Raw genomic sequence first — 25,925 nt, 5'->3', positions numbered from 1 at the left:
TGCATGTGAGGAGGGCTGTCCCAGGAGCCCCTGAGCAGCTCAGCTCACACCTGGACCTCAGGACGGAGCGGCCTCTGGGCCTGTGTGTGGGGGTGGGAGTGACGGTCGCACTCCTGCACCCCCTGTGCACAGCTCCCCGGGAAGCAGAGACAAGTGGGGAGAGCTGCAGTGTGGCCCGTTGGTGGCTCTGTGCCCATCAGTGTGACAGTGAGGAGAGGCTGGCAGAGCCACAGGCACAGGGGGAGAGGCAGGCCACTGGGCACCTGGGTAGGACCGGAGGGAGGTGGGCGGAGGGCAGGGGCAGAGAAGACAGCCCCCCAGACCTGCCCAGCAGTCGCATTCCCCAGGGCCCCAGGTGCCCTCTGCTCCCAGACACCAACCACCACCCCTGCTCCCAGGCCTTGGAAGTGACTAGCATGCTCGTCTGAGGGGTGCCGTGGCCCCCATCTTGGGACAGGGCTGACCTTGGGGTAGATGGATCAAAACTTGTGTGCCCCGCCTTGGAGAGCCTCAGGCCTGCAGGGGGTGGGGATCAGGGGTCTGAGGCCTGACCCCTTGGGGTGAGTCAGGCCTTTCTGGCCAGTGTGGGTCTCATGGGAGCTAGCTAGGGTGGAGGGACAGAACCTGGCTCCCTGGGCCTGGTAGAGAGGAGGTACCCCCGTCCCTGTCTCCTTTCCTTCGCGGGGGGTGTGGGCAGGCACCTCCAGACAGGGAGAGCTGGGACATGAGGATGTCCCTGGAGACCATTCTTCCTCTCAGCTGCCTTTGCTGCCTGTGGCCCCAGACCGTTGCCAGCAGGGGGCAGGACACAGCAGGACGAGGGTCCTCTCCCCGGGGTCCTAGCTGGCAGAGCAGGGCAGACAATCGACTGTCTCCCAGATGGTGGAGGCAGTGCCATGGGGCTGTGAACACCTAGCCAGGAGAGGCCTGAGCCCCAACCCCCGCCAGCCTCCCCTCTAACATCAGGCCAGGAGAACTTCGGCAAGGACCCTTCCCTGCTGCTCGGGACCACCAGGCTCGTGGTGGTGCTGGGGCTGGGCTTGGGGTGAGCTGGGGGGTGTCCTGGGGGTGAGGGGCCACAGGTGCCAGCCTGGGGCTTCCAGGTAACGCCATGGGCTCAGCTGTGATGGGCACCAGGCCAGGCTGGCTGGGTCACAGGGCAGCGGTGGGCAGGCAGGAGGGTGCAGGCTATCCTGGGCAGACACAGTTCTTCAGGTGGGTGTGGGCTGCCAGGGTGTAAGCACCTGTAGGCCACAGGGGAGGACAGCTTCCTCAGCTGGCTGCCCACCCTCCCGAACCCTTCAGGTCCCCTAGTGGACCCCACCCCTCTCCCATCCTGCCATTCATGCAGACAGGAGAGAGGAGAAGACAAAACACCCAGGGGACACAGGGAGCTCCCCTCGGGCAGGCTCTCATTGGGTTCCTTGGCACTGTTGGCCCATCCATTGCTCACAGCTGTGAGGTGGCCCCACCCCACTGGCCTCGTGACAGCCACCCCCCCGCAGCCTGCCTGCAGAACCCCCTCAGCCCTTCCTGGCCACCTCGGCCAGCCAGCCCGGTGACCTGTACTGTTCCGGCCGCCCCAGCACAGCCCCCGTCCCTCCCTCCCTTCTCGGACATACACGGGAGTGAAGACACGGAGCCAGAGCCCGGGCGCCGGCCTGAGGCCCCGGGCAGGCTGGGCCGAGGCTCCCTGAGCCCGCTGCAGGGCAGATGTGCTGGCCGGTGCTAGTCGGTGGTCAAGGCACAGAGGCCTCCCGCTTCCCCTCAGCCCGGCACTGGCCCAGCACGGCCTGGGCCCGCACGTCATATGTCGGTCCTGGGTATCAGCCGGGCAGAGGTGTGCCCTGCAGGGCATCCCCACACTTCCTGAAAAGCATCCCTGCTCCCTCTGCTCCCCTGATCTGAGCCGAACAGCTGGAGAGGAGAGAGGATGAGCTCCCTGGCCCTGGAAGTGTGCAAGGCAGACTAACAGAATTCCCCCTCTGGTCATGTCAGACCCACCCCACGCCCCCACCTCTTCAGCTAAGTGGGTGGAGAAAAGGGAACAACCAGGCCAGGCAGGAAGGAATGTCCCACATCCCCCAGCCATCTCAGAGCTGCCAAGCCCACCCCTCTCTTCACCCCCACCCCCGCCTTTCCCCTCCCCACTGCGAGGAGTCAGCCTGTCCCCTCTTCCCACTGACTCCTCCCGGCTGCACTGAGGCTGCTCCCCCAGCTGGCCAGGGACTCCCCCCTCTCTTCCTTGGTCAGTTGTTGCTTTTTTTGACAGCTGCCCACATCCTTCCAGAACTCTCTCTTCCCTCCGCCTTTGGGGCACCTTTTCCTCCTGAGACCCCAGGACTTTGGGGGGGGGGAAGAGGCGAGGGCTGCTTTGCGGCAGGCCTGCTCTCCCACCCCCAGTCCCTTTAGAGCCTCTCCTCTGGGCCCTGCCCCCGAACCCCCAGCCGCCCTCTGCTCCGGCCTCTCAGGTTAAAACCCCTGCACCCCAGAGTAGCCCCTCCTCTTGCTGGGCGGTGGCCTGCGTGTCCATCTTCTCCGCTCCATATTCAGACCTCCTGGGGTCACTCCACTTTCCCTCACCAAGCCCCACCAGTCTATGGCTTAAACATCTCTGAGGCTCACACCGCCTGTTGCCTGCTGACACAACCAGAGCTCCCTGCCCTCCTGAGGGTACAAGTAACCTCCTAATGGCCTCCCCACCCAGCAGCCACCCCACCAGCTGTCACCCCAACGCGTTAGCCCAAGACCCTCACTCCAACGGTGATCACCATCTCTGATGCTGGACACGGACCGCATCTGTCCAGGCCCAACCTGGCAGCCGCCTGTGACTGGTAGCCCTAGAGCCCTCCCAAGGAGACTGCAGAGGGAATATGGCGCCATGCCAAGCCCATCTCTCCAGAAGCTTCTGCTGCTCACACAGGAGTCCACAGACTGCCTGCTCAACTTGCCTTCAAAGCCACACCCCAGATGCTTTGCACCAGCTGATCCAGCTGCCCCCGGAATACTCCTGCTAATTTGAGGGCAGACAGTTAGCCCCACCGGCCTTCCTGGCCTGGGCTGGAGCGTGGCTATGTGGACACTGTCTGGCACCAGGGTCACCAAAACACCAGGGACAGGCCCAGGTCTGGAAGAGCAGGAAGGGGGCTGCTTCCCCACCCTGCTACTCAGTTCTGGACCCTAGCAGACCTGCCGGCAGGGGGAGGGGGGAGGCGCGGGAGGTATGCAGAAGGCCTCCCCCAAGCTGTAGACCCTTCTCTGGGCAGCCACGCCCACTCCTGTTCGGGGACCCCATCCAGCTCCAGCAGGCTGCAAGACCCTCTCCATATGCCCCCCAGCCTGCAGTGGGGTAGGAGGGGCTGGGCACTGCCCACAGCCCAGCTCCAGACGTCTTCTCATCTCACCACTACCCCCGCCCCTCAACCAAGAAGCCTCTGATCCTGGCCGGTCTCTGTCACAGCTTCGCCCGGAGCGCCTCGAGCCCAGCCAAGGGAACAGCCTCAGACCCACTTTAGACAGGGCATTCCGACTGCCACCCTCCTCCTCACTAAGGCAGCAGGACTCACACCCCCTCCGGCCCCGCTCCCGGCGCGCTTCCCTCCCCCTCCCGGGCAACCTCACCGACGGCCCTAAGCCCCTCCACCACTGCCGGTACATGACGGCGTCACCAAAGCGCCCCCCTGCAGCTGCCGCAGAGCCTCCTTCACGCAGGGGGACCCGAAACCGAGGGGTGTCGGCTGCGACACCTCTGGGTTCAGCAGAAGGGGTCCGCCCCCCAAGCCCGCAGGAGGTCCCTCTGCCGGGGGGGCGACACGGCAAGACTGGCCGGGGCTGCGTCGCAGGCGGCGGGACAAAGGCCGTGTGCCCGGGCGCCAGTCCCCAGTCGCTGCCGGCCAGGGACGGAGGACCGCACGCCGCGGAGCCGGAGCCGGCGCGCTAGGGTCTGGAGATGCGGCTGCGCTCCTGGCGCAGCGAGGAGGGGGCGCTGGTGCAGTGGGCGTGGCGGCGCGGACGGGAGGGGGGCCGCGCCTCAGGGGGCTGCGGCAGGCTAGCGGGGAGGGGAGGAGGGCGACGCGATTGGCGGGGAAGGGGCTTGCCGCAGTGGGTGCGGCAGGCATGGGTGGGGGTGGGGGTGGGGGTGGCAGGAGAGGGGGCTCGAGGGGCTGCGGCAAGTGAAGAGGAGGGGGATGGGTTTGATGGAAGAGGAAGGGGGGCTGCGGCAGGCGAGGGGCAGCAGAAGAGATGGGGGTGGGGAGGGGTGGCAGGAAGGCTTAGGGGATACAGCTGGAGAGGGAAATGGGGTGAAGGTGGGGGGCTGACGGGGAGGAGAGGTGGATCGGCGATGGGGTGCGCTGAGGATGGGGAGATCGATGCGGTGGACACGGACACTGGGACGGCGCTCCTGATGGTAAGGGCGGATAGAGAAATGGATGAGTAAACATGAGGGCTTGTGGTGAAAATAAGGGTCGGGACAGGATGCGCTGAAGGTGGGACTTTGGCGGTGGTGATGGAGACGACGGGGTTGGAGATGAGGATGGCCAGGAGGAGGGAGTGCGGTAAGGGTGGTGAGCCGAGGATGGGGACGCGATGGGACGGAGGAGATGAGATGGATGTGGGGCGGACCGCAGGCTGGGCCCAGGCGGCTTGGATCCCAGCACCGCGGACGCCGCACGGGCCGTACGCAGCCCGAAACCCCTTCTCGGAAGAGGCTCCAGCGGTGGCGTCCCCCGCTGCGGTGGTGGCGCAGGCAGTGACAGTCCGGGCGGGCGGCGCGGGACTCCGGGTGCAGGTGCGTGGGGGTCTAGGGGTCCGGCCAGGTAAAGGCAGAGGAGTAGAATCGGGCTGGAAGGGCTTGGAAGAGGCGAGGCGGGTAAAAGCCGGGCAGGACGTGCCTGCGGACCCCAGCGCGCAGCCCCAGGCAGCGCCGCAGCTGCACTGGCGCGCGTGGCGGAGGGCGGCGGCTCCCAGCGCGGGGGACGCGTCTCCTCCTGCAGACCCCGCCCTTCCGCGCTCGGCACCGCCCCCGTCTCCCAGGAAACGGCGGGGGCCTTCCTCCCCCCGCCCCCCTCCCACCAGCTCGACAGCTCCTGCGGCACTCAGGCACTCAGCCCCAACGCTGGCCAATGCCCACCCAGTGCCCGGCCGGCTCCTTCCGCACTGTCCTGCGAGGTGCAGGCCCCTTCTCCAAGGGCAAGAGGACAGGCCTGGAGCTCGGTGCGCAGGGGAGCCAGGGCCCATCCCAGAATGCTGATGGGAGGGGTGTCAGATCTTCCCCCTGATGGAGAGTGGCAGCCTACTGCCTAAGAGTCCCCTCTCCCGGTGACCAGATCCTTCTTGCTGTCTGGGCACTGAGAGGCTACCATCAGTCACCCCGTATCCTCTACCTTCCTCCTCCAACCCCCCCATCCCCCAGACTCTCATCTCGGTGACCTAGGCCTCCATCCTAATGTCCTGATCTGCCTCCCCGAACAAGCATCAAACCACTCCAACACCCTACCCCTCCCTTCCCTCCTAGGACATCATGGGTGTCCCTCGACTCCCTGTAGCCCCAGCTCTGGCCCTTGCCTCCAACGTGCCTGCCAGACCCCACTGGAGAAAACCAACCCACTCAGGCCACCCTCCTGCTGTGCAGCAATCCTGTGCAGCAATCCTGTGCCCCCCCTTGGGCAGCCTGCACTTGGGGACATGGAGACACTTGCTGGACAGGCAGCTCTTGAGCAAAGTGCCCTCTCCAAGACCACAAGGCCCCCAAAGAAGGGGGTTTCACCAGGTAACTCACAAGTCTGCTCTCTGCTGCCTGGTTCCCGCTCGGGGACCCCCTGAGAAGGCTGCCCTGGCCGTGGGCACCAGGTTTCCGGGTGCCTGGCAAGGCGGTAGGCCCCATGGGATGTGGGGCTGGAAACAGCTCTGGTTGAGAGGCCAGGCCCCCTCCAACTGGCCTCCCCATGGTGCTTCAGGGTTCACAGCTCATGCAGTGGCCTCAGAACAAAGCAGGGCTGAAGAGGGCCCTCCCTCTCCCTCTCCCTGGGTTTGCATCTGTTGCACCTGTGACCCCAGGTTTTGGATGCAGCGCAGGGAGCTCTCTGCTGGGGCCTGGGCGTGAGGTGCTGCCCACAAGTCTCACCCAGCAGGCCAAGCTGCAGAGGGCATGCAGTCCGGACCCCACATGCCCACCCCGGACAGTGGCCGGGCAGCGAGGGGTGGGAGCCCCTGGGCTCTGCACCGCTCTCCGATCTAGCTTGCCTGTCCACCCAACCTCTGGGGCAGGGGGGCAGCCGAGGAGGCCCAGGAGCCGGACTGGTGCTGCCTACCCCTGCTATGTCCACCGGGGAGCTCCTGGAACAGCAGAAGGGGATGCTGCAGCCCAGGAGTCCTCTCAGCTGTGCTCCCCACCAAGACCTAAGGTGGGCCCATCCGTCCACCCCATGAATGCCGACCAGGCTGAGGGCACAGACCCTCAGCTGGGACAGACACAGAGCAGACTCCTGGGTGGCACTGAAGGAGCCCATGGGGGCAGGTGGAGTCCCAGGCCCACACCCAGCTTGGGCTCTATAAATCCTGAGGACTGAGCAGAAGGGCTTGGCTGCTCATCCAGGCCCAGCCACTCCCAACGAAGCCTGGCAGCCATCTCCAAGGTCATGGCCATGCTGGCTGGCGTCCAGCTCTGACCTGCTGCTTCCACTAAGCCTTTGATCTCACACCCTCTTCCCCATTGTCCTGCCCTCTTTCAAGGTCCAATCACCTCTCCCTTCCTCCAGGAAGCCTTCCAGGTCGCTCTGGGCCAGAGCACCTCTGACTTCCCTGAGCATGGCTGGCCCTCCCAGGGGGCCTTCCTGCTGGGCCAGACTTCCCAGCAGCAGGAGAGCTGCCCTTCCGTTGCCTCTCTGCCCAGCACCAAGTATGCATAAAAAACAGTACAGAGAATCTCTGTGCATTGCTGGCATCCATGGAAACAAGACTTAACACCATCATGGCCCCAGAGCTGCAGTCTCAGACCTCCCCTACCCTGGAAAGCCAGCACCTCCCTGACCTGACCCCTCCCCAGGGGTGGCCGACTGTGTGGCTGTGTGCTGGGGCCGGGGGCCTACGGGGTGACTTCACAGCCCTCAAGGGCACCCCTACTCCGGGCAAGGCCCCAGCCACCTCCCTGCTGAGCTGGAGCATCTCTAGGTGCTTGCAAGGATCGCAGCCATTTCTGGGTTTTAGAATCATCAAACCTTCACAACACTTCTCTCCCATTCTACAGTTGACGGAGCCACACAGGGAGCGACATGCTGAGGCCACTCACCTTGGAGTGCTGCGAGGGACACGGAAGAATCCGGGCCACCCCCGCCTCTCCCATCGCAAGCCCTGCCTGGATCGCAGTCCCAGGGGAATTCCTGAGCAGGAAGGCGAGGCCAGAGCAGGAGCAGACATGCCCTGCCACCAGGCCGGCTGCAGACGGCCGCCCGGGGCCCTGGGCGGTCTCAGGTGGATGTTCCTGGGCCGCTGACTCAGCACGGCCGCCCAGGCAGCACCTCGGCCTCCAGCACACACACCAGTTGCCAGGTGTGTGGGCGCTGAGCAGGGAGCCTCTGAGCCCAGCCCTCAGGCACGATTCGGGGGGGGGGGGGAGGGCTGCAAGTCCAGTTCAGGACACAATAAAATGTGCATTTCAGATAAACAATACATTATTTTTTAGCATAGAAGTATCTGGCCCCAAAGAACTGAACATAGGGACTTGAAGACTCTTGTCCACCTCTGTTCACAGAGCATTATTCACAACAGCCAAAAGGTGGAAACAACCCAAGTGCCCACTGGCTGGCAGATAAAGGGATAAACAGAACGGCACACCCACACAGCGGGTACAATTCAGCCTGAAGGAGGAACGCGATGACTTCGCTGCGGTGTGGATGAATCTTGAGAATACTGTGCTGAGTGCAAGAAGCCAGCCTTGAAACAATAAACACTGTTACGATTCCACTAAAATGGGGTCCCCAGAGGAGTCAAATTCATAGAGGCAAAGCAGAATGGTGGTACCAGGGACTGAAGAGGGGGGACCTGGGAGTCCGTGTTTAACGGGTTCCAAGTTGCAGCTGGGAGGGTGACAGAGTCCTGCACGCGGATGCTGGGGATGGCTGCACGCAGTGTGAATGTACTTAATGCCGCTGAACTGCGCACTTCAAAATCGTTAAAATGGCAAATTTTACCATGCATGTTTTACCACAAAAAGAGCACACAGTCCCCCATCCCAGCATTTGGGACACACTTATATTAAATGTGTGAAGCATCCTAACCAAATAACTAAAAACTTACTTGTAGTTTGTTTGAAATTAAAATATTCAGAACATCCTCATGCTGCAAAATGATTAACTATCTGAAATATCGGTTTAACTGGGTCTCCTGTAGTTTTATCTGCTAAATCTGGTGGCCCTTTGTGGGGTGTGGAAGTCACACAGGTTCCCCGCCTGCAACTCCCCACCACACGTGGGCGTGCACACATGCACACTGGTCTCCAAGGCACCCTGACCGAGGGCCTCAGACCCTGGCCAGGCCAGCAACAGGAGGGGGAGCTGAATGTCAGGTGGGAGTTCGCCTTCCCACAGCCCCCAGCCTCCTTGGAGAACGATGGACCTCATTATCCCAGCAAACAGGAGCACACGATTATCCCCACCTTGCAGATGGGAAGACTGAGGCTGGGAGAATTATGTGACTTACTCACTGTCCCAGACCTGTTGCCTAATGCTGGTCTCCTTCTACTGGCCTGAGTGCCTCCCTATCCTCACTGAAGGGGAGGAAATGAAAATCCTGCAGCACCCAGGGCCCACCCGGAGCCCAGAGGCCCCAGGTATGGAGGTGAAGCCTCCTGGAAGATGAGGGCAGAGTGGGCCTCGCCAGAGCCAGGCCTGGGCCACCACGCTGGCCTGCACCATCCCATCAGTGGTCGGGAGCTGCCGTGACCTAGGATACCCTCAGGCAGCGGGGCAGGAGCCCACAGGGCCAGGGGGCCACCCCACGTCAGGGAGGGACACCAGCCTGCACAGTCCTGCCAGTAGCACAGGCCCACCAGAAAGGCCCCCCCTCCCCGGTCCTGCTGAGCACAGAGGGCTCCCACCCTGGGGCCAGCCAGGTGACCTCGGCATTTGTCCAGCTCCCCAAAGGCGGACCCTGACCTCTTGGGAGCAGGTGGGAATGCAGGAACCATCCTGTTTCTCGACTTCCCCAGCTCAGATTCTCAGGATGGTCAAGCAGAAGACTCTGTCAGAGCAGGGCCAGGTCTCTAGAGTGACACGGAATTCCGCTTCCCCAGGCACCCAGTGGCTGGGCCCCCGCCCTGTCCAGCCATGTCCTGCAGACACAGGGCACGGACGTGGTATGGTCCCGCCCGGGGCAGTCAGATTCCTGGAGCAGACGGCCCCATCCCCAGAGTGGGGCCAGAGGGACAGGGACAGGCCCCATATGACCTGGGCAAGGAGAGGCCGCTTCTGATGCAGACAGCCAGCCCCCAGGCTGGGCCATGGGCTGACCACATGTGGGGTCCTGCTGGCATGGTCTTTGCTGGCACTGTCTCCTGCCCTCCTCCGACCTCTCTACAGAGCCTGCAGTGCCATCTGGGCCTCCGCTTGGGACTCCATTCTGAAAAATGGCTGCCACCCTCCAGGGCTGGCCGCATGGCCCCGTGCTGGGGGGGAGCACTCCTCCATTGTGAGCTGCCCTTCCAGACGGGACCTGCCGCTGACTCTTCTTGGAATTCCCAGCCTCCCAGGACCAGGGCCAGCCACGCAGGCGCCGGGCACCACGTGGCACTGACACCCAGGAAGCGGGGGTAGTCATGAAGGAGTCCCTCTCCTCCAGCATGGGCCCCTCTGACCCCCAGCGTGGCTCCTGGACCTGCCCGTCGCAGGCTGGCCTCTCTCCCCACAGGGGGCACCCTTCCCCACAGCTGTCTCTGGAAGAGAGGCTTGGAGAAAGGACGGGCCTGTCTCTCCAACAGGCCTCCCCTGAACTGGTGATCGCCCCACAAAGCGTGAACTCTGGCCGCCCCACGCTGAGCACTCCACACGAGAACCCACGTGCACAACCACTCCGTGTGGCAGGCGTTGCTCCCATCCCCATTTACAGAAAAGGACTCCGAGGGGCAGAGAGGTCCAGTAAGTGGCCCAAGGTCACACAGTGAGTGACCGTGGAGCCGGACTCAAACCCTGGCAGGAGGCTGGGCCTGGGAGACCAGGTTTTGGCTTCCTCTAGGGCCCCACCTCTTTCCTAAGACATCTGCCACTGGGAATGGCCACTGGATTCAAAGGACGCTGGCCCTGGGCTAGGGGAGTGCCCTTGCCCCATAGCTTAGCAGGTCGCCTCCCTCGGGGCCCCGTGGTCAGTGCCCTCCCTCCCTGCCTCCTCAGAGTGGCACTCCCAGCCCCGCCCTCTGGGCACCCAGCCTCCTGGTCTCCCATCCTTGACTGTATGCACGAAGTGCTCCAGGACCCTTGGCTTCAGGCTGCAAACTCTAGATAGCAAAGGAGCTGGGGGCTGGGCTCCTGGGGTTGGGGATCACTTAGGGTGGGGGTCTACCCAAGGCAGGAGTCCTGCAGGGGCAGTGCAGAACCTCGGGCCAGGAGGGGAGCTCCGGCCAAGCAGGCATCTCGACCCCCAGTGAGGATGGAGCGAGGAGGCCTCGGCTCAGGGCGAGAGTGGCTGAGTGGCGTTTGGGACCCAGGTCACCCCGGGCTGGGAGGGGTCTTTGCTCTACAGTTAGGTGGGGCATGTGGTTGCACATCGTATGCACATGTCTAAACCCACACGTTATTTTTCTTTACTTGCAATTTACACAAAGTGGTCATGGAGGCCAGCGATGCCGCGGCTCACGTGAGACATGATGCCTGTGAGGCCCCGGCACAGACGGCACTGTGGCTGCATCTCAGCACCAAGGACAGTGACCGACACACAGTAGGAGCTCGAGGAACATGACCGAGTGCCTCAGAGAGCCTGGTCCCCGTGTCCCCATCACCCCAACCTGCGGGCAGCTGGACAGGCCGCTGCTCCGCGCCAGTGCTCCCAGCTCCTGGCCTGCAGGCTCCCCCGGGTGCAGACGCTGGGTTCCACCAGCCCTCCCATTTGGCTCAGGAGCCCAGCTCGCGCCCAAAGGCCTTCTTTCCTCTGTGCCCTGGGTCCCCTCAGCCGCTGGCTGAAGCCTGCAGACCCCTTCTCACAGTAACGTTTATGAAGTAAAAAAAGACAGAGGACGCCCAAGGCAGCCAGCGGCCGCGGGAACACCCGGCACCAGGAGCGCGCCGCTGCTGTGAGCCCCTCTGTGCACCTCTGCAGGCCCGGCAGCGGGTCCGACACTTGCCAGAGCCTCACGGCTGTGGTGAGTGGGGGTGGCACTTCGAGGTAATATGCTACAAAGGTAAAGAGACATGAAACGAATCAGCAATTTCTACTGCTCCAGACTCTAGAACACGATCATTGCCTTGTTCACAGTAACAAGAAACACTGAATTTTGGTTAAAAGTTAGCAGAAAAAGGAGATGTAATTTCTTCCTTAGCCAAGTTCATGAACTCTCTGATGTCTAAACCTGGACCTCTCCTGTGCGCCCTGGTCAAGGGCCCCAGCCTTGAATGACCTGTCTTCACACCCACGTCTGTCCAACACGGTCTGTCCATCCTTCTAGAGCCGGATCCACCACCCACCCGCAAGGCTGCCCTGGCCCCGCCCCCTCCTCTCCGCTCCTTTGGGCAGGTTCAGTCCTGCCTAGAGCTTCGGTTCAAGTGCTTCTCGAGGGGCGGCATTTCTGGAAGCCGCCTCCTACCTGGTCAGGACTGTCCGGCACTTCAGGGCCCCTGGCCTCCCTGACCCCTCCCCTTAACACTCTGACAACCAAAAATGGGCCTGGGGAACTGCCCCTTGGGGGTGTTAGCTGTGTGTATCTGACCTGCAGCCACCCCACGAGGTCCCTCAGCCCCCAAATGAACAGTGACAGGGAGGCAGCAGTCCTTGGGTGTTAGGTCACCCGAAGGGAGGATGCAAAGGTGCCTGGAGCCCACCATGCTGGGGGAAAGGATCAGGGATGGTGGGGCTAAATTTTTAACAGCCTCATCCCTTTAAAATACCTGTGTGGGTCCAGCATGTCCCAAGGTCCATGGCAACAGGAGGCAGGAATGAATGCCTGAGCCAACTCTGTGGCAGGTGGCATCGTGTCTCCCCAGGGCCTGCAGACGGTCACAGGTGGGTGGGGTGTGCGTACTGTGGCCCCAGAGCTAGGGATGGGCACTTAGGGCCCCAGACGCTTGAGGACGCACTTGGACGTCACAGGTGGTTCACCACAGGGGACCAAATGGCCACAGGTGGCCCGAGGTGACAAGGATGTGCCCGAGGCCACCCTCAGGTTCAGACAGTGGTCCTCAGTGTTGGGGATGCTGTCTGAAGGTGTGCACAGGCCACAGACCTCCATAGTGTCCAGTGCTGACAGTGAGCTCAGGAAGTGTCCCTGCCAGGGAGGCATAGGGCGTCACTGCCAGCTGCACCTGTCCAGGGCCTGGCTGCTCGTCTGGGAGGGAGATGTGCTGGCCTATCCCTTGGGGTGCTGGCAGGGCTCCAGCCAAATCCACCGTCCCAGAGCCAACAGCTAAGGCACAGGCGAGGATCAGGATGTAGCCAGTGCCTGCCGGGCTCTGGACCATGGGGTTCGGGAGGGCCTGGCCACCCCAACTGCACCTCTCAGGAGACCCCAGACTTCTGGGGTGGGACCCAGGGCTTTTCATCTTTGTGTCCCAGAAACTAGCAAAGGGTGAACACACAGCGGACAGACGGATGGGAGGGTGAGGGTCCTGGCCCCCTGCCTGGCCAGCCCTTCCTCGTCCCTTCCACGTAGCCAGGGCAACGGGGCTGTGGCACTCAGCACCCATCGTCAGGGCCTCTGATCTCAGGAGGCCGTCCTGGGGGTGGTGGGCTGGCTGAGCCTAGGCTAGAGTTAAGCTGAGCCTGATCTTCTGATCCTCACTCGGGCCTCGCCCAGGCCTGCAGGGTCCCAGGTCTGCTCCTCTGCCCGGCCCCTCACCCCCTCTTGAGGCTCTTCTGCGAGGCCCAGCCTTGGCACCCCTCCGCCCTCTGCAGCCTGCCAGGGCCCGTCTTTCCTTGCACCTGTGCTTTGAGCCTTGACCTCAGCTCTGTCCTCTGGCCAATCTCACCCCTGCAGCTTGGAACACATGCCCAGTGCCTGTGGACAGGGCCACAGGGACGCCCCCTCCCTGCCCCCACCCAGTGCCCCAAGGAGGCAGGCTCACACAGCCCAGCCCCGACCTGCTCCTCTCCCAGGCACCCCTCTCCATGGCTGGCACCACTAGTCGGTGCGCACACGAGACACCTGGGGCAAACCTGGGCCAGGGCAGCGTGGCCACGGACGAGAAGTCACTTGAGGGACAGGGCTCTGAGCACTGGGGACCACTTTCTGGGACCCAGCTTCCCCATCTGCACACTAAATGGTTGGACCAGATGGTGCTCAGCCAGGCACCCCGTCCAGCCCACGCTGGGAGTCTGGGAGGGACAGCCAGGCAATGCGCTGGCAGGGGCCAGGGCGTGGCTGAAGGAGGCAGGGCCTTGGGCTGAGGCCTTGGCTGGCTCTTGGGCACTTCAGCAGGTGGGAAGGAGAGGTGAGGAAGGCAGGGGCTCAGAGCCAGGGCTCCTGCAGGGCTTCCCCTTGGCCCCAGGCCTGGCTGTGGCCACCCTGTCCACCCTCTCCATCTGCAGGGCCCTGGGGCTCAGCCACACCAGACATCCCTGGCTGATGGGTGGCCTGCCTCGCGGTGTGCTGGCTGGTCCTCACCTAGCACCAGTCTCCCCATGCCTCAGTTTTCTGTCTCTTCCCTGCCTGAAGCCCCAGCCTCGGGGTGGTCTGCAAACTGCCAGGGGTCCCCCTGCTGGAGCCTGAGCCAACGCTCCTTCTCCCAGACGCAGCAGGGGCAGCGGAAAGGGACCTGGGCCACTGGGGGGCTGAGGTCCGGGCGGACCGTAAGGGAGCAGGATTGATGGAGCCCCCAGGGGCTGCCCTGTCATCCAGCCAACCCTCCAGAACCCAGGGAGCATTTAGCACAAATGAGCACCTAGAGTCCTCAGCTGGGCCCTGGAGCCAGGAGCCAGCCGCCTGTCTCCCTCCGCCTCTCCACAGCCTGCCCCGCACCGTGTCCCCTGCTCAGGGGTCCTCCCACTTGCAGGTGGGGACCCTGAGACCGTCCAAGGCACACTGGTGCCACCGAGTCAGGACTCTCCCATCCAGATGCCCCCCGGAGCACCACGAGGGTTTTCAGGCCAGCCCCCTCACTGCCCACCAGGTTCTGAGATGTGCCACAGAGAGATGTGCTGGTGGGACAGGAGTCAGTAGACTCCGAACATCAGAACGTGTGGCCCGTGGCTCTTCCGTGACTTGGATGGAGAAGTTAAGGCCCATGGCGGGCAGGGGCCTAGCTGAGGTGGTGGGGACCACACGCTCACAAGCAATGCAGGGGCCCCGACCTAAGGTCACCTAAGCCTGCCGAGATCAGGACTGTTTCCTTCGAAACTTGCGGGCTGGTTGGGGGTGAGGAGCAGGCCGGGGGTGTCTGACACCCTCACTCCATCATCACCAAGGCCCCGACGCGTGGCTGAGCTGAGGCCCTGTCCTGAGGAGCCACCTTCACGGAACACCCAGAGCCCAGGAACGCCGCCACCCCAGAAGAGAAGCGCCCTAGAGGGAGGGGCAGGTGGGGGGGCCACCCACACTACAGGCTGAACCTGGTCGCCCCGTTCTCACGTCAGAGTCCCGGACCCCAGGAGGTGACCTCGTCTGAATGCGGGGCTTTGCGGATGGGACCGGGTGTGGGCCCCGCACTTGGCGGGAGTCCTTATCTCCACAGGTGGAGTCTGGAGGCCAGCAAGCAGAGAGGCGCCGCCGCGTACAGCAGAAGCCGGAGACGGTGCGCTGGGGACCACCGGCTACCCCCTGAGCGGGCGAGGCCTGGGGCGCTGCCTTCTCCCTCGCAGCCTCCGGAGGAGCCAGCCAGGCCAGCACCTTGCTCTCCGACTTGCAGCCTCGGAGCTCCGAGATGAGAAACCCGTCCCGCAGGCCGCCCGGTCTGCGGCGTCGGGGACGCCGCCCTAGGGAGCTGACACACACCTGGCGCCCGGCTCCCAGCCCAGGCCTGGCGGCTGGGCAGCGCCGGAGCACTTGCTGCTGGGGCCTGCCCGGATTCGGGGAGTGCCCGGGAAACGGGAGAGCCACGGTGTGGGTGTGTGCGGGATGCCTGGGAAGGCGAGCCGCGGGGCCGAGTCCCCGAGGAAGGACGGCGCCCGGCGTGTGCTGCGGGTGGGCACGGGGAGGACCCACCTGGCCGAGGAGGTGAGCCAGCCAGGAGCTGGTGGGAGATGACGCTGAGGCCACAGGCAGATGAGGGGATGGGACGAGGCTGGCCTGGCCCCACCCTGGGGCTCCTAGACCTGCTCAGGACCCCAGGACTGCGCCTGGGAGGGCAGGTCTGCACCGCTCACACCCAGAGCTTCCCGGCACCCACGGCCGGACCAAGAACAGCCCAGGAAGCTAGAGGCCAGGCCAGCCCCTACTCCAGTTGCAGAGGCGGAGCAGAGCCTAGGGCTGGGGAGGACCACAGCCCCCCACCCCACCCCGTCCCGCTGGGCCGTCCCCGCCCAGACTTCAGGCAGCTCAGAGCAGCTGCCCAGGCCTGCTCCTAGACGCGGGCGGCAAGAAGGCGGCGGCACAGGGTGGGAGGCCGAGGGCTGCAGCCCCCACCCTGCCCGGCCTGTCCTCTCCCGAATGCGGGCAGTGACCTGGCCCCACGGGGCTGTGCTAACGGCTGGGCACGGCTGGTGCTGGCGCCAGGCAACAAGCTGTTAAGACAGGCAGGGCCTGGGCTCAGGCCACAGGGCCCTCTGGTCCCTGACACAGGTCCTGAGTCTTGGTCTGAAATCATCCTGAACCAAGCCAGGCCTCGGGGGAGGGGGGTCTGGCTTACAGGGGAAGTGTCCAACCTCTCACCCCAAGAGCAAGTCCAGGCCTGGGCCTGGGCCCGACTTGATTCAGGCGTGGCCTCGGGCAAGCCCCTCACCTGGCCTGTCTCCCTGCCCAGGACCAGCCGGGCTGACACCTGCGCCCGTGCGTGTGGGCGGCCTAGTTCCCACACGCTCTGTGCACTCCTCTGGGCCCTGCAGCCCACCTGCCACCCAGCCTGTGTGCCCCCAGTGCCTCTCCCGGGCGGCCTCTGTGGCCCTGCAGGCTGTTGACCACGGGCTCACACTTTTCCTAATCTGGGCCAGCACGGAGCCAGTTCCCCTACAGACCAATCTGTCTTGTCTTCTGGGCTTGCCTGCCCCTGGACAGGGCACCGGTCCATGACTCCTGGGGGTCATGAATCAGCATGGCCTGGGACACGCCAAGGGCTGCTCCTTGGGCCAGCCAGCAGCATACAGCTGGGCCATCCATCCTTTGTGTACACCCTGGGGTCATCTGACTCGTGCCCCTGGTGCCTGGGGACCGCCCTCCTGAGCAGGGCAGGAATGGCTGCCTTCACCAGACAGGCACCCAGGACCAGGCCGTGGGGGAGGCCCAGCTCCATGGAAGGCTGACTCACGGGCAACGCTGCCAGGGTAGGGCAGAGAGGCCGCGGAGGAGGGCTCTGAAGAAATGGGTCCCGGGACCAGGAGAGCTGACAGGGGAAGGCAGTTGGTGGCCCATTGGGGCCTGGGCCTGGAGGTCCCATTTCAGGCCTCGAGGCTGAGATGGCACGAGGCTTCCAGAAAACATGGAGCCTGGGACAGTTCAGCCATTAATGCCACAGGCCGGACAATCAACTGGACTCTAGACCTCAGCGCTCCACAGAGCTGGGCTGAGTGCCCTGAAGAAAGTTGTGCAGCTTCTCCGTGCCTTGGTTTACTCATCTGTAAATTAGGTCCATAAAGACCCTCCTTGGGTGGGGGTAGAGCTCAGTGGTAGAGCACATGCTGGGCGTGCACGAGGTCCTGGGTTCAATCCCCAGTGCCTCCTTTAAGGGGGGGAGAAAAAGCTTCCTCATCCGCTGCATCAACTAGACAGTCAAGGGAAGCGACTGGCACGGAACCTGGGTCATGATGAGGGTCCCCATGTACCAGACCCCATTCCCTGAAGGGGCCTCCAGAGCTGTGGTGCAAAGGGGAGGCAGCCCTTGCAGCACCCGGCATGGCCACCTCCCCCTCCTGCAGCCTTCGGGGTGCTCATGACTGCTCCCATGGCCACGGGTGAGGCGCAAGGCCCAGAGAGGCAGGGGCGGGGGAGGTGGCGCGGCAGGGCTGGCATTTGAGCCCAGGCCCACGGAGGAGCACAACGTGTCCCGCACCAAGGCTCCAGCGAGGGGCCCAGGCCGCTGCATCATGCCGGCCGCCCTGCTGGCTCCTGGCTCCCCAGGGCCCACCCGCTCCCCGTGCCTCTCCCCCGACCCCCAGCCCTGCTCTCGTGTCGGGGATGATGAAACCTCGGGACAGGCCAGGCACTTGGGGCTCCTGCCTCCTGATAGGACAGGGTACCCGAACCCCGGACCCCAGCTGTCTGTGTCTGAGGACCACAGGGGGTCCTCCCAGCCTTGGGCAGGATGGCACAGGGAAGCAAAGACTTCTGCTGACAGGTCTGAGTGGTGGCCCTCGGAGAGGACTCCACGCCAGCTGGTGTTGGTGCGGAGGAGCCGCTGGCCAGTTCTTGCTGTGCTGACAGCCCTACGCCCCCTCTGACCTCCGTGCCCCGATGCCAGGCGCCCAGGCCCCTCCTCCTCTGCCCAGGCCGTCCATCCCCCACTCCCACTCCAGACTGTCATAAAGCAGGACACATGCGGGTCTCCAGCAAGTGTTGACCAAAAACCTACTTTGTGGCAGGAACTGGGCCAGGTTCTGTGGCTACAACAGAGGATGGTACAGACGGAGGTGGTCTCTGCCCCAGAGACCCCAGCAAAGGGTCAGAGTCACGGAAAATAGTGCCAAGTGTCAGAAGGCCGGGCAGGTGCTCAGGAAACACCTGGGGACCAGAAGCAACCCCACAGGCAGATGCAGAAAAACCACCGGCGCGTGTGTGTACGTGTGTGTGCGTGTGCGTGCATCCGTGTGTGCATGCGTGTGTGGGTGTGCATGTGTGTATGCGCTTCCGTGTGTGTGCGCGCGTCTGCGTGTGCACGTGTGAGATGCAGCCCGGGGCTGGGCTTCTCCCCGGGAACAGGCTCCGGCCCCCACTTTCTGTGCAGTGCTCTGGCCAGGGGGAGGGCTACCTGAGACGTGCAGCCCCGGGACCTTCCTGGTGGAGCCTCCCCGGGCCCCCTTTCTCACCACTTCTGGGACTGACCATCCAAAAACTACAAAGTCAAAGTCACGGACGGGAGCCCCACGTGCTCTGATGACCCGTCTTTCTAAGCCCACACCACTTCTGCTCCCCGGGCAAGCAGAGGCTGGAAAGGCCACCCAAAGACCCAGGGCTGCACTCTGTCCTTTCCAACCACTATGAGGCACTGTCTCCACTCACCCTGGCCAGGTCCAGCTGGGCCAGGCCAGACTCAACAGGCGTCCACTCCCAGGGGCCCCCACCCCAAAGAAGTCTGGCTGACAGGGTCGGAAGGCAGGGCCCCTGGAGAGCGGTGTGTCGCCGCAGGGCCACCAGAGGGCGCCCGGTCCGCAGAGGCGAGGCCAAGTTGCTCTGAGCAGGAGGGGACAGGACTGGCTACTGCCTTGGGAGGTCACCCTGCTTCCTTCACCCCACGTGGCGCTGGCACCCTCCACGGTGCCTGGGCCCTGCAGGGCACTCTTGAGTCCAGGCACTCATGGGGGTGGGGTGCAGCCACAGGAGGTCCAGGGAGAGCAGCTCCCCAGAAACCCTTGGAGCTGGGATGGAGGAGCCGTGAGGCACTGGCGGGAAGAGGGGGCAGTTCAGGCCCAGGGGAGGGCAGCACCTGAAGCCTCGGCTGACAGGCTGCCAGGACAGCTGCTAGGCGGCCAGACTCCTCCAGTGGATGGACAGCACCCTGCTACCTCCCATCATACTCACAGCAAAACCCTTTGTTGTCCTGGGCCCTAACCCACTGCACTCCCAACCCCTGGGGGCCAAGACCCAGTGCCCCGGCCACCCCACCTCACCTTCTCTAGCCTGCCCTGCTCTCTCCAGCCCTTGGCGGCTGCCGAAACTCTCCCACTCTGTCTCTCAGCCAAACTGGGACAGAGGCCTGTGGACGCCATGAAGTTTAAGATGGTCCCCAAGGACACGATGGCCGAGCAGGAGTGGATGTGTGGAGGAAGGCTGTGGGGTCGAGGGGATCTTGGAGGAGGGCTGTCCAGGATCGAGGCTGGGGTGGGAGCTGCAGCTCAGCCACCCTGAGACCCTGGTATCCAAGGAGGGTTTAACCCAAAGGCCAGGGATGCCCAGGCAGAATGCATCTGTGTGCGGGGGGCTGGTGGGGGTGGGGGCCCAGAGCATGAACTAAACTGTCCAGGGGTCCTTGTGCTGGCCCCAGTCCCCTCCCCCCAATATGCTCATCAAACCTGTACCCTGGGGAGGGAGGCAGCTCTGACAATGACAGGGCTCCATCAGCAGAGAGAGGCCCAGGAAGGCCTGCCCTGGGGGACTTGAGCGGGGGCTTCTCCAGAACCCAGAGCAGGGGGCTGTCACGGAACATCTCAAGGCAGCCTTCCAAGGGTTCTGCCCTCCTGGGGCAGGGGTCCAGGGCCTGGCTGCCCCTCTCATTCCCCAGCAAGGCCAGGCCAAGGACCCACCCCTCACACTCCTCTCTCATTCAGAATTCCTGTGGCTGTGGTCATTCCATGACCCCGGTGTCACCACTTGAGTGTGGCCCTGCCCCCACCCTCTGTCCCAGTTTGGGAGGAGTTCCCCAGGGCAGGAGCCTGGTCTGCTCTGCTCCTGTGCGCTGTGTCCCAGGTGTCCTGCAGACGCACAGACCCATGGCGGCTCTGGACACACTTGCAGTTTGAGGGGAAGCCTGGGGGTTCTGAGAAATCCTTAGGATGCTGTGCTCCGCCCCACCCCCACTTCTGTCCCTAAAGCTCAGAGGCCTGCAGGGAGGTGCGGGCAGGGCTGCGGGCAGCTGCAGGGCTGAGGCCGCCAGGGAAGGCGATGCTCTTACAAAGCAATGACACGGCCCTGGGCGGGATCCAAGGCGCCGACCACCTGCAGCTGGACTCCCCGCCCGAGGCGGCCCAGAGTGCCGGGCAGCACAAGTTCCCCGGGTAGGAGTCCTTGGGAGAAAGCTTTCAGCGCCGGGTGGCAGAGGTCGCGCCTCTCCACCCTCATCCCCGCCCCTCCCCAAGCTTACAGCTCGCTCCCTACCTGGCGGGGACCCTCGGTTGCCTTTGCCGGGGACACCCGGCCCGACCCGAGGCGCCTCCCGGAGAGGCCGGCACGTCGGTGGGAGTCCCTAGCCTATGGCCACCATCAGCTGAGCCCCGACTGCTGGCCCCGAAGCTCAGCCCTGCCTGCCCCGGAGGACGCACCCACCCGGGGACTGCCCGCTCCACCGCCCGGCGAGGACAGCTCCGCGGGGAAGGGGTCGGTGAGCGTGTTGGGAGCTGGGGGCCGACCGAGCAGAGTGGAGGAGAGCCGGACGGAGGGAGGGCGGCGCGGGGTGAGGAGGCGCAGGGCAGGCCAGGGCTGAGCGGGAGAGGAAGGGGGCTCAGGGGAGACCTGGGGGCTCCAGGTCACTCACCCGAGATCTCCGCCTGGGGCACGTCGCTCAGGCTGAAGCCCTTGGCTCCGTAGATCTGGCGGACTTCGCCGCAGCTCCGACTCTTGGTGGCAGGGTCCCCGCGGGCGCAGGCGGCCAGCGCGGCGGCCGCGCACAGCAGCCACCAGCCTCGGGCCCGGAGCTCCATGGCGGGGCCGGCAGCACCCCCGGCCGAGCCCGCGCAGCCCCCGCCCGCGAAGGGCAGAGCCAAGGTCCCGGCGCACTCGGCTCGCGGTCCGGAGGCGCCGGCGGCAGGGGAGGCGGAGACAACAAAAGCCGGCTGCGGCGGGGCGCAGGGCGCGCGGGGCGCGAGGTCCGGCCGCTCGCTCCGGCGGCCCAGAGCGCGGCAGGCGAGCGCGCAGTCCCGGCCCGGCCCCTCGGCGGCCCGGGAGAGGGGCGGGGAGGGGCGCGCGGGGCGGGGCGCGCAGGGGCGGGGCGCGGCGCGGGGGCGCGATCCGAGGCGCACCGGGCGCCCCTCCGGTTCCCCGGGCCTGGGGGGCCGCCCAGCTCGCGCGGATCTGTCGCCTGCTGGAGGGAAGCGCGGTGGCCGGGAGCGCGCGGACCGCGTCTGAGGTCCCCGAAGGCGGGCCCCCCACGCCCAGCGCCCGGGGCGGCGGTACCACCTGTGGGGGCGGGGGCGGGGGGGTGCTGAGGCAGGGCTTCCCCCGCCGGACGTGACATCACGCCTTCCGCGCGCCTATCAGGGGCTTCCCCGCCCCCAGCCGAAATCGGCATCCCTCCCATCTTCCCTCTGCTCCGCTCCAGCCCTGCCTTCCCGCACCCTGGCAGCACGCCCCGCGCGTCCGCTCCCACAGCCTCGGTCCCCTCGGCCAAGCGCCCGCGCTTAACCTGCACACCGTTCCTGGCCCCTCACTCTCACGCCCATTTCAGCCGCGTCTCCCACGGCTCCAGCTCACACCTGATTTTTGTGCGTGGAGGGCAGGATAGGGGGCGTTACGCGGGAAACTAGCCAAGAGACTAGACCCCACCCTCTCCCCGCCCTGTATAGAGGCAACCGACGACCTGGTTGTTGGACATCGTCGGCCGGTGTTTTATCTCCACGTGATTCTTTGGATGCTCGAGAAGCGAGTGAGGGGGGCAGAAGCTTGTCTGTTGCCTTGGGCCGCCGGGCGGTGGCAGGTGACTTCTTGGAGAAGGGATGGGGTCGGGCCAACAACAGGTCAGATTGCTGGGGGGTGAGGAGAGCGAGACAGAGCGCAGGACGGGAGAGCTAGCTGAGTGAGGCCGGCCAGGGCCAGCGCGGGTGGTCGGACAGCTGCGGGGGCGGGGGGCTCTGTGTAGGTGAGAAGCTGAGGGCACTGGTGTCTGGAGAGCTCTGTTTCTTCCTTCCCGGCTGCTGCTCCCTGCCCACCCAGCCCCCACTCCTGCTCTCCTGCCGTTGTGAGTAAGGGCCCCAGAGACCACCGTGAGCCCAGATGCCTGATTGGCTGAAATGGCAAACAGGCGAATAAGCTGGCACCTTTGGAAGAGGACCCCAAGATGACCTCCATGTGCCAGTAGGGGTGCCCGGACCTCGAACCTGGGGGACTGTGATTTCACCTCACAACAGGGAAATGGCAGTGTATGTAGGGGGAGCTTTTCTGCTGTGAGGGGGCTTGGGGTCTCCTACCCTGCCTTCCCGAGGAGGCATCTCCCCTCACCCAGAGACACGGAGTCATTGTGGGAGAGGGAGGCTGTCGGACCCAACCCCAGTGTGCAGACCTCTGGCCCTCCCCACGCACCTGCTGCCTCGTCACACACTGACTCAGACCCCTGTGCAGTGCTCAGGCGGGCCTGCTCCTGCCCGCCTGTGCCTGGCTTGGCTGCCTGGACACCTCCCCCGTGCCTGCCTGGCTCGGGACACCTGGCCCCCGCCCCCACCCTCTCTTTAGGAGCTCACCTCCAGTCACGTGCTTCCGGATCAGGCAGGAGCCAGGCTGGGGCTTGATGGAGTCGCCCACCCTCACTGATGTTATCAGGATCCGTTGCCTCCTCTTAATCCGGCCAGACTGGGAGATTCCTCAGGGTGGGGTCAGTGTCCAGCGCATTTCCGGGCCTTCAGACAGCAGTGTGGCCAGGATGTCCACGTGCCAAGCTCACATGGAAGGTTTCCAGGATGTGGTGGTCACGGTCACGGTCACAGCCCCGGGCCAGGCCGCTCCCAGGTGTATGGTGACTCCATGCCCCAGAGAAACCTTATGACTGTCTGTAAGGTCCCTGTGTCATTCCCTTTTAGAGGTCCTGATCCTCGCAGCTAGGGCCCGTCCCCTAGAGAGGAGACATGTCTGGGTCAGACCCTGAGCTCTCGTGGCCATGTCGAGGGGAGCTGGGTCCATGAGGACTGTGGCATCCCTCTGGAGATGGACTGCGAGGAGACCTGGGAAAGGCAGCCCCCCACCGGGTGTGGGGCTCTGGCCGTGTTCCTCTTGGCCTCCTCTGTGTTGAGTGGCTTCGCGGTGCTCAGCCTCCAGGGCCTGGGTTCGGGCTGGTGAGGGGTCTTTGGGGGCCTGCACTTCTTCCCCGGGCACACCCGTGCCCCCCGCCAGGTGCAGTTGCTTTCTGTTTTCCATCATCCGGGCACCTGGTCGAAAGTGACAGAAATCCAGCGTGAAGAGAGCAAATGCGTGGATGGGCGCTGGTGCTAGGCGGCTCCCTGGTGCGGCCTGGCTTGGAAGGAGCAGCCCTGAGGTCAAATCCCAGCCCCATCGTTTGTCAGCCGTGTGATTCTGCACATGGCACACAGCTTAGTTTCCTGAGCTCCCCTGTGAGGTTCTGGGAGAGACGTCTGGCCATGCTTGTGCGCAGTACGTGCTGCTGCAGTGATCCGGCATGGACCCAGCTCCGAGGAGGCCCATCCTCGGGCCGGGAGGAGGCAGTGGTGCGGACCCTGCCCGGTGTCGGCCTGTGGCCCAGAGGGATGGCAGGCGGGACCGTCCTGGCTCTGGATGGGCCGGCACCTGCCAGAAGGCCTTGGTGACAAGGAGCAGGGAGGCCAGGTGTGGGGGCAGCTGACCTCCGGTGGTCACGGCTCAAGGTGGCTCTGTTGAAGGCTGCCAGGGGACTGGCCTCTGGGGGCCAGGAGGGAGGATGCTGTCCTCACCCCAGCTGCCCTCTCCTCTCTTCCCTCCAGTTTTCTGGCCCCCAGAGCCTCTACCTTTGCTCCCCTGTGCAAGAGGTGTGCTTACATCTTACAGACACGGACATCATTACTGAGCAAGGAAAGGGGCCCCATCCCAGGCTGTGAAGCCCAGAGGAGCTGCCCCGGTGCCAGCTGCTGGAATTTCCCTGTTCCCAAGACACAGCTGCCTCGGCTGGGCCCGCACCTGATGCCTTGGCCCTGTGTTCAGATTCAGCACCTGTCCGGAACAGCCCAGGGTGGCCCATGCCTTTTGCCCAGCCAGGGGCACAGCCTGGGTCCTAGGGAGCTGGGTTACACTGGGAAGGGCCACATGGACCCACTGATGGCTGCTGGGGCTCTGACCCAGACCCCTGCCTCCTGCTTCCGGGTCCCGGTCTGCTCAGACCGTGTGGGCACTGACAGGCATGCAATGGAAGGAGGCAAGGAAGGAGGGAGTGAGCGCTTTGTCACTCACACGGAAAGGGAATCAGCGTTGTCCCTGAAGGAGTAGGCGTGTCACAGAGCCGGATTCGCCCTCGAGGGCTGAGAAGAAAGGGACCATTTAGAGCCGTCTCGGAAGGAGGCCTGTGCTCTCCCATGGTTAAGTCTTCTTGAGGAGTGACCCTGAGTCCAGGAGGGCAGCACCCTGCCCCCCACTTCCTGCCTCTGGCCAGGGAGGGGTCAGGGCCTGCGGGGGAGGGAGTGGGTGGCCGGATCCAGACCAACCGGAGGGCTGCGGCCTGGGGGCCTCCTGCTCTGGAATCCTGGAGGCCGGTGTCCCCCTTCCCCAGCCATTAGGAGTGACGGGCTTTGTGTTCTGTTGGGTCTTTTGGAAACCCCCAGAGCGAATTTTCAAATAGACTGGGGGTCTGCTCCCCAGTGTCACTGCCAGCCATGCCCCTCACTGGGCCCCCATCCTGCGGCAGAAAGGCCCAGGGCCAGAGGGCACTGGGCCCAGGGCAGCTAGGCTGCCACACCCTGACCCCCTTGGGCCCCAGAAGTGTTGTGATGCCCTGGGGGGGCAGTGGGGAACATAGGGCCCCCCACTTCCGTAAGGCATTAGGGACCCCTGGGCTGCAGGGTAATAGAGGAAGTGGACCCGCAGGTGTGGCTGATGGAGGGGGAGGTGGCTGCACAGAGGCTTGGCCGGGCAGGCCGTCCTGCAGACGGTAATCAGGGTCCCTGGTTGCGCTCACAGGGCCTTGTAAGTGGGGAGGGGAGCTGCCCTCTGGGGCTTGTGGGTGCCTCCAGTTTACTCCAGCTCCCTGGGAAAACACAGTCTCTCTCATCAGCTCAGGAAGCCAATCTCTTGGCCTTATAAAGGGTCTTGGCCCAAGACCACTCCTAGGGTTGCTGCAGTGTGAGTCTCTGAAGTGCTGGGCCTCGCCCCCAACCCCCAGAAGATCGACTGGGTTCTGAGTCTGCTCTGCTGCTCCCCTAGCTGGGATGGGGCCGGGGGTAGGTAGGGGCTGCCACTGGGGAGCAGGGGCGAGTGGAGGAGGCCCATGCTAAGCACGGGGTTTGCAGGTCAGACAAAATGTGGATGCTGTCATTCTGGAAGGGCCACCCTGCCACCTCTCTCCAAACCCCTGTGGGGGCATAGACTTCAAGGGGGGCTTTTTGGCAGCCTGCTCGGCTCTGCCGGGCCCTTTGATCAGCCAGCAGCCCGGGCAGCCTGCCCGCAGCAGAGGGGAAGCTGGCTCAGCGCGGGGCTGGGGAGGAGCTGCGGGCAGGTGGGGCGGCCCCTTCCACAGCAGGCACCTGTGCCTGGGGTCCGCGCGCCGGCTGGAGGAGATGGCCCCACACTCAGCCCTGGGCCGGCCTGGCGCAGCCTTCCCTGGGCTGACGTCCTCGCCTTGGCTCCTTGGCCGGTCCCTGGAGGGAGGGCTCGGCGTGGACCTGGGTCTGACATGCTGGGACAGAGGCTCCCGGGACACTGGGAGCTTGCTGCTTTCCAGCTGGGCCTGCCAGCTTCCCTCACTGCGAGGTGCCTGCCTGCCCTCCCTGCACCTCCTCCCTCCTGGACTGTCACCGGCCTCTATCTTCTCCTTCTCCAATCTGCACGGCCAGGCTGATCGTCCCAAACCAGGTTCAGTCAA

At 64.6% G+C, this 25,925-nt stretch overlaps 1 protein-coding gene across 2 annotated transcripts in view; it reads right to left on the bottom strand.

The window, feature by feature from the left end:
- GPC1 (glypican 1) overlaps positions 1–21,198 on the bottom strand; it is a 29,375-nt gene extending 8,177 nt beyond the window's left edge. Inside the window, exon 1 of one of the 2 annotated variants that reach the window (XM_074364655.1) lies at positions 20,691–21,198. In XM_074364655.1, the coding sequence (XP_074220756.1) occupies positions 20,691–20,856 (166 nt within the window). In that variant the 5' untranslated portion in view covers positions 20,857–21,198. Of the gene's footprint in view, positions 1–701; positions 936–20,690 lie in introns of those variants that run through there. The other variant, XM_074364656.1, reaches the window with a different exon arrangement.
- Positions 21,199–25,925: the final 4,727 nt, after the last annotated feature.

Source organism: Camelus bactrianus, chromosome 5, assembly GCF_048773025.1.
Source record: "Camelus bactrianus isolate YW-2024 breed Bactrian camel chromosome 5, ASM4877302v1, whole genome shotgun sequence".
NCBI lineage: Eukaryota > Metazoa > Chordata > Mammalia > Artiodactyla > Camelidae > Camelus > Camelus bactrianus.
This window is presented reverse-complemented; position numbering and strand designations above follow the sequence as displayed.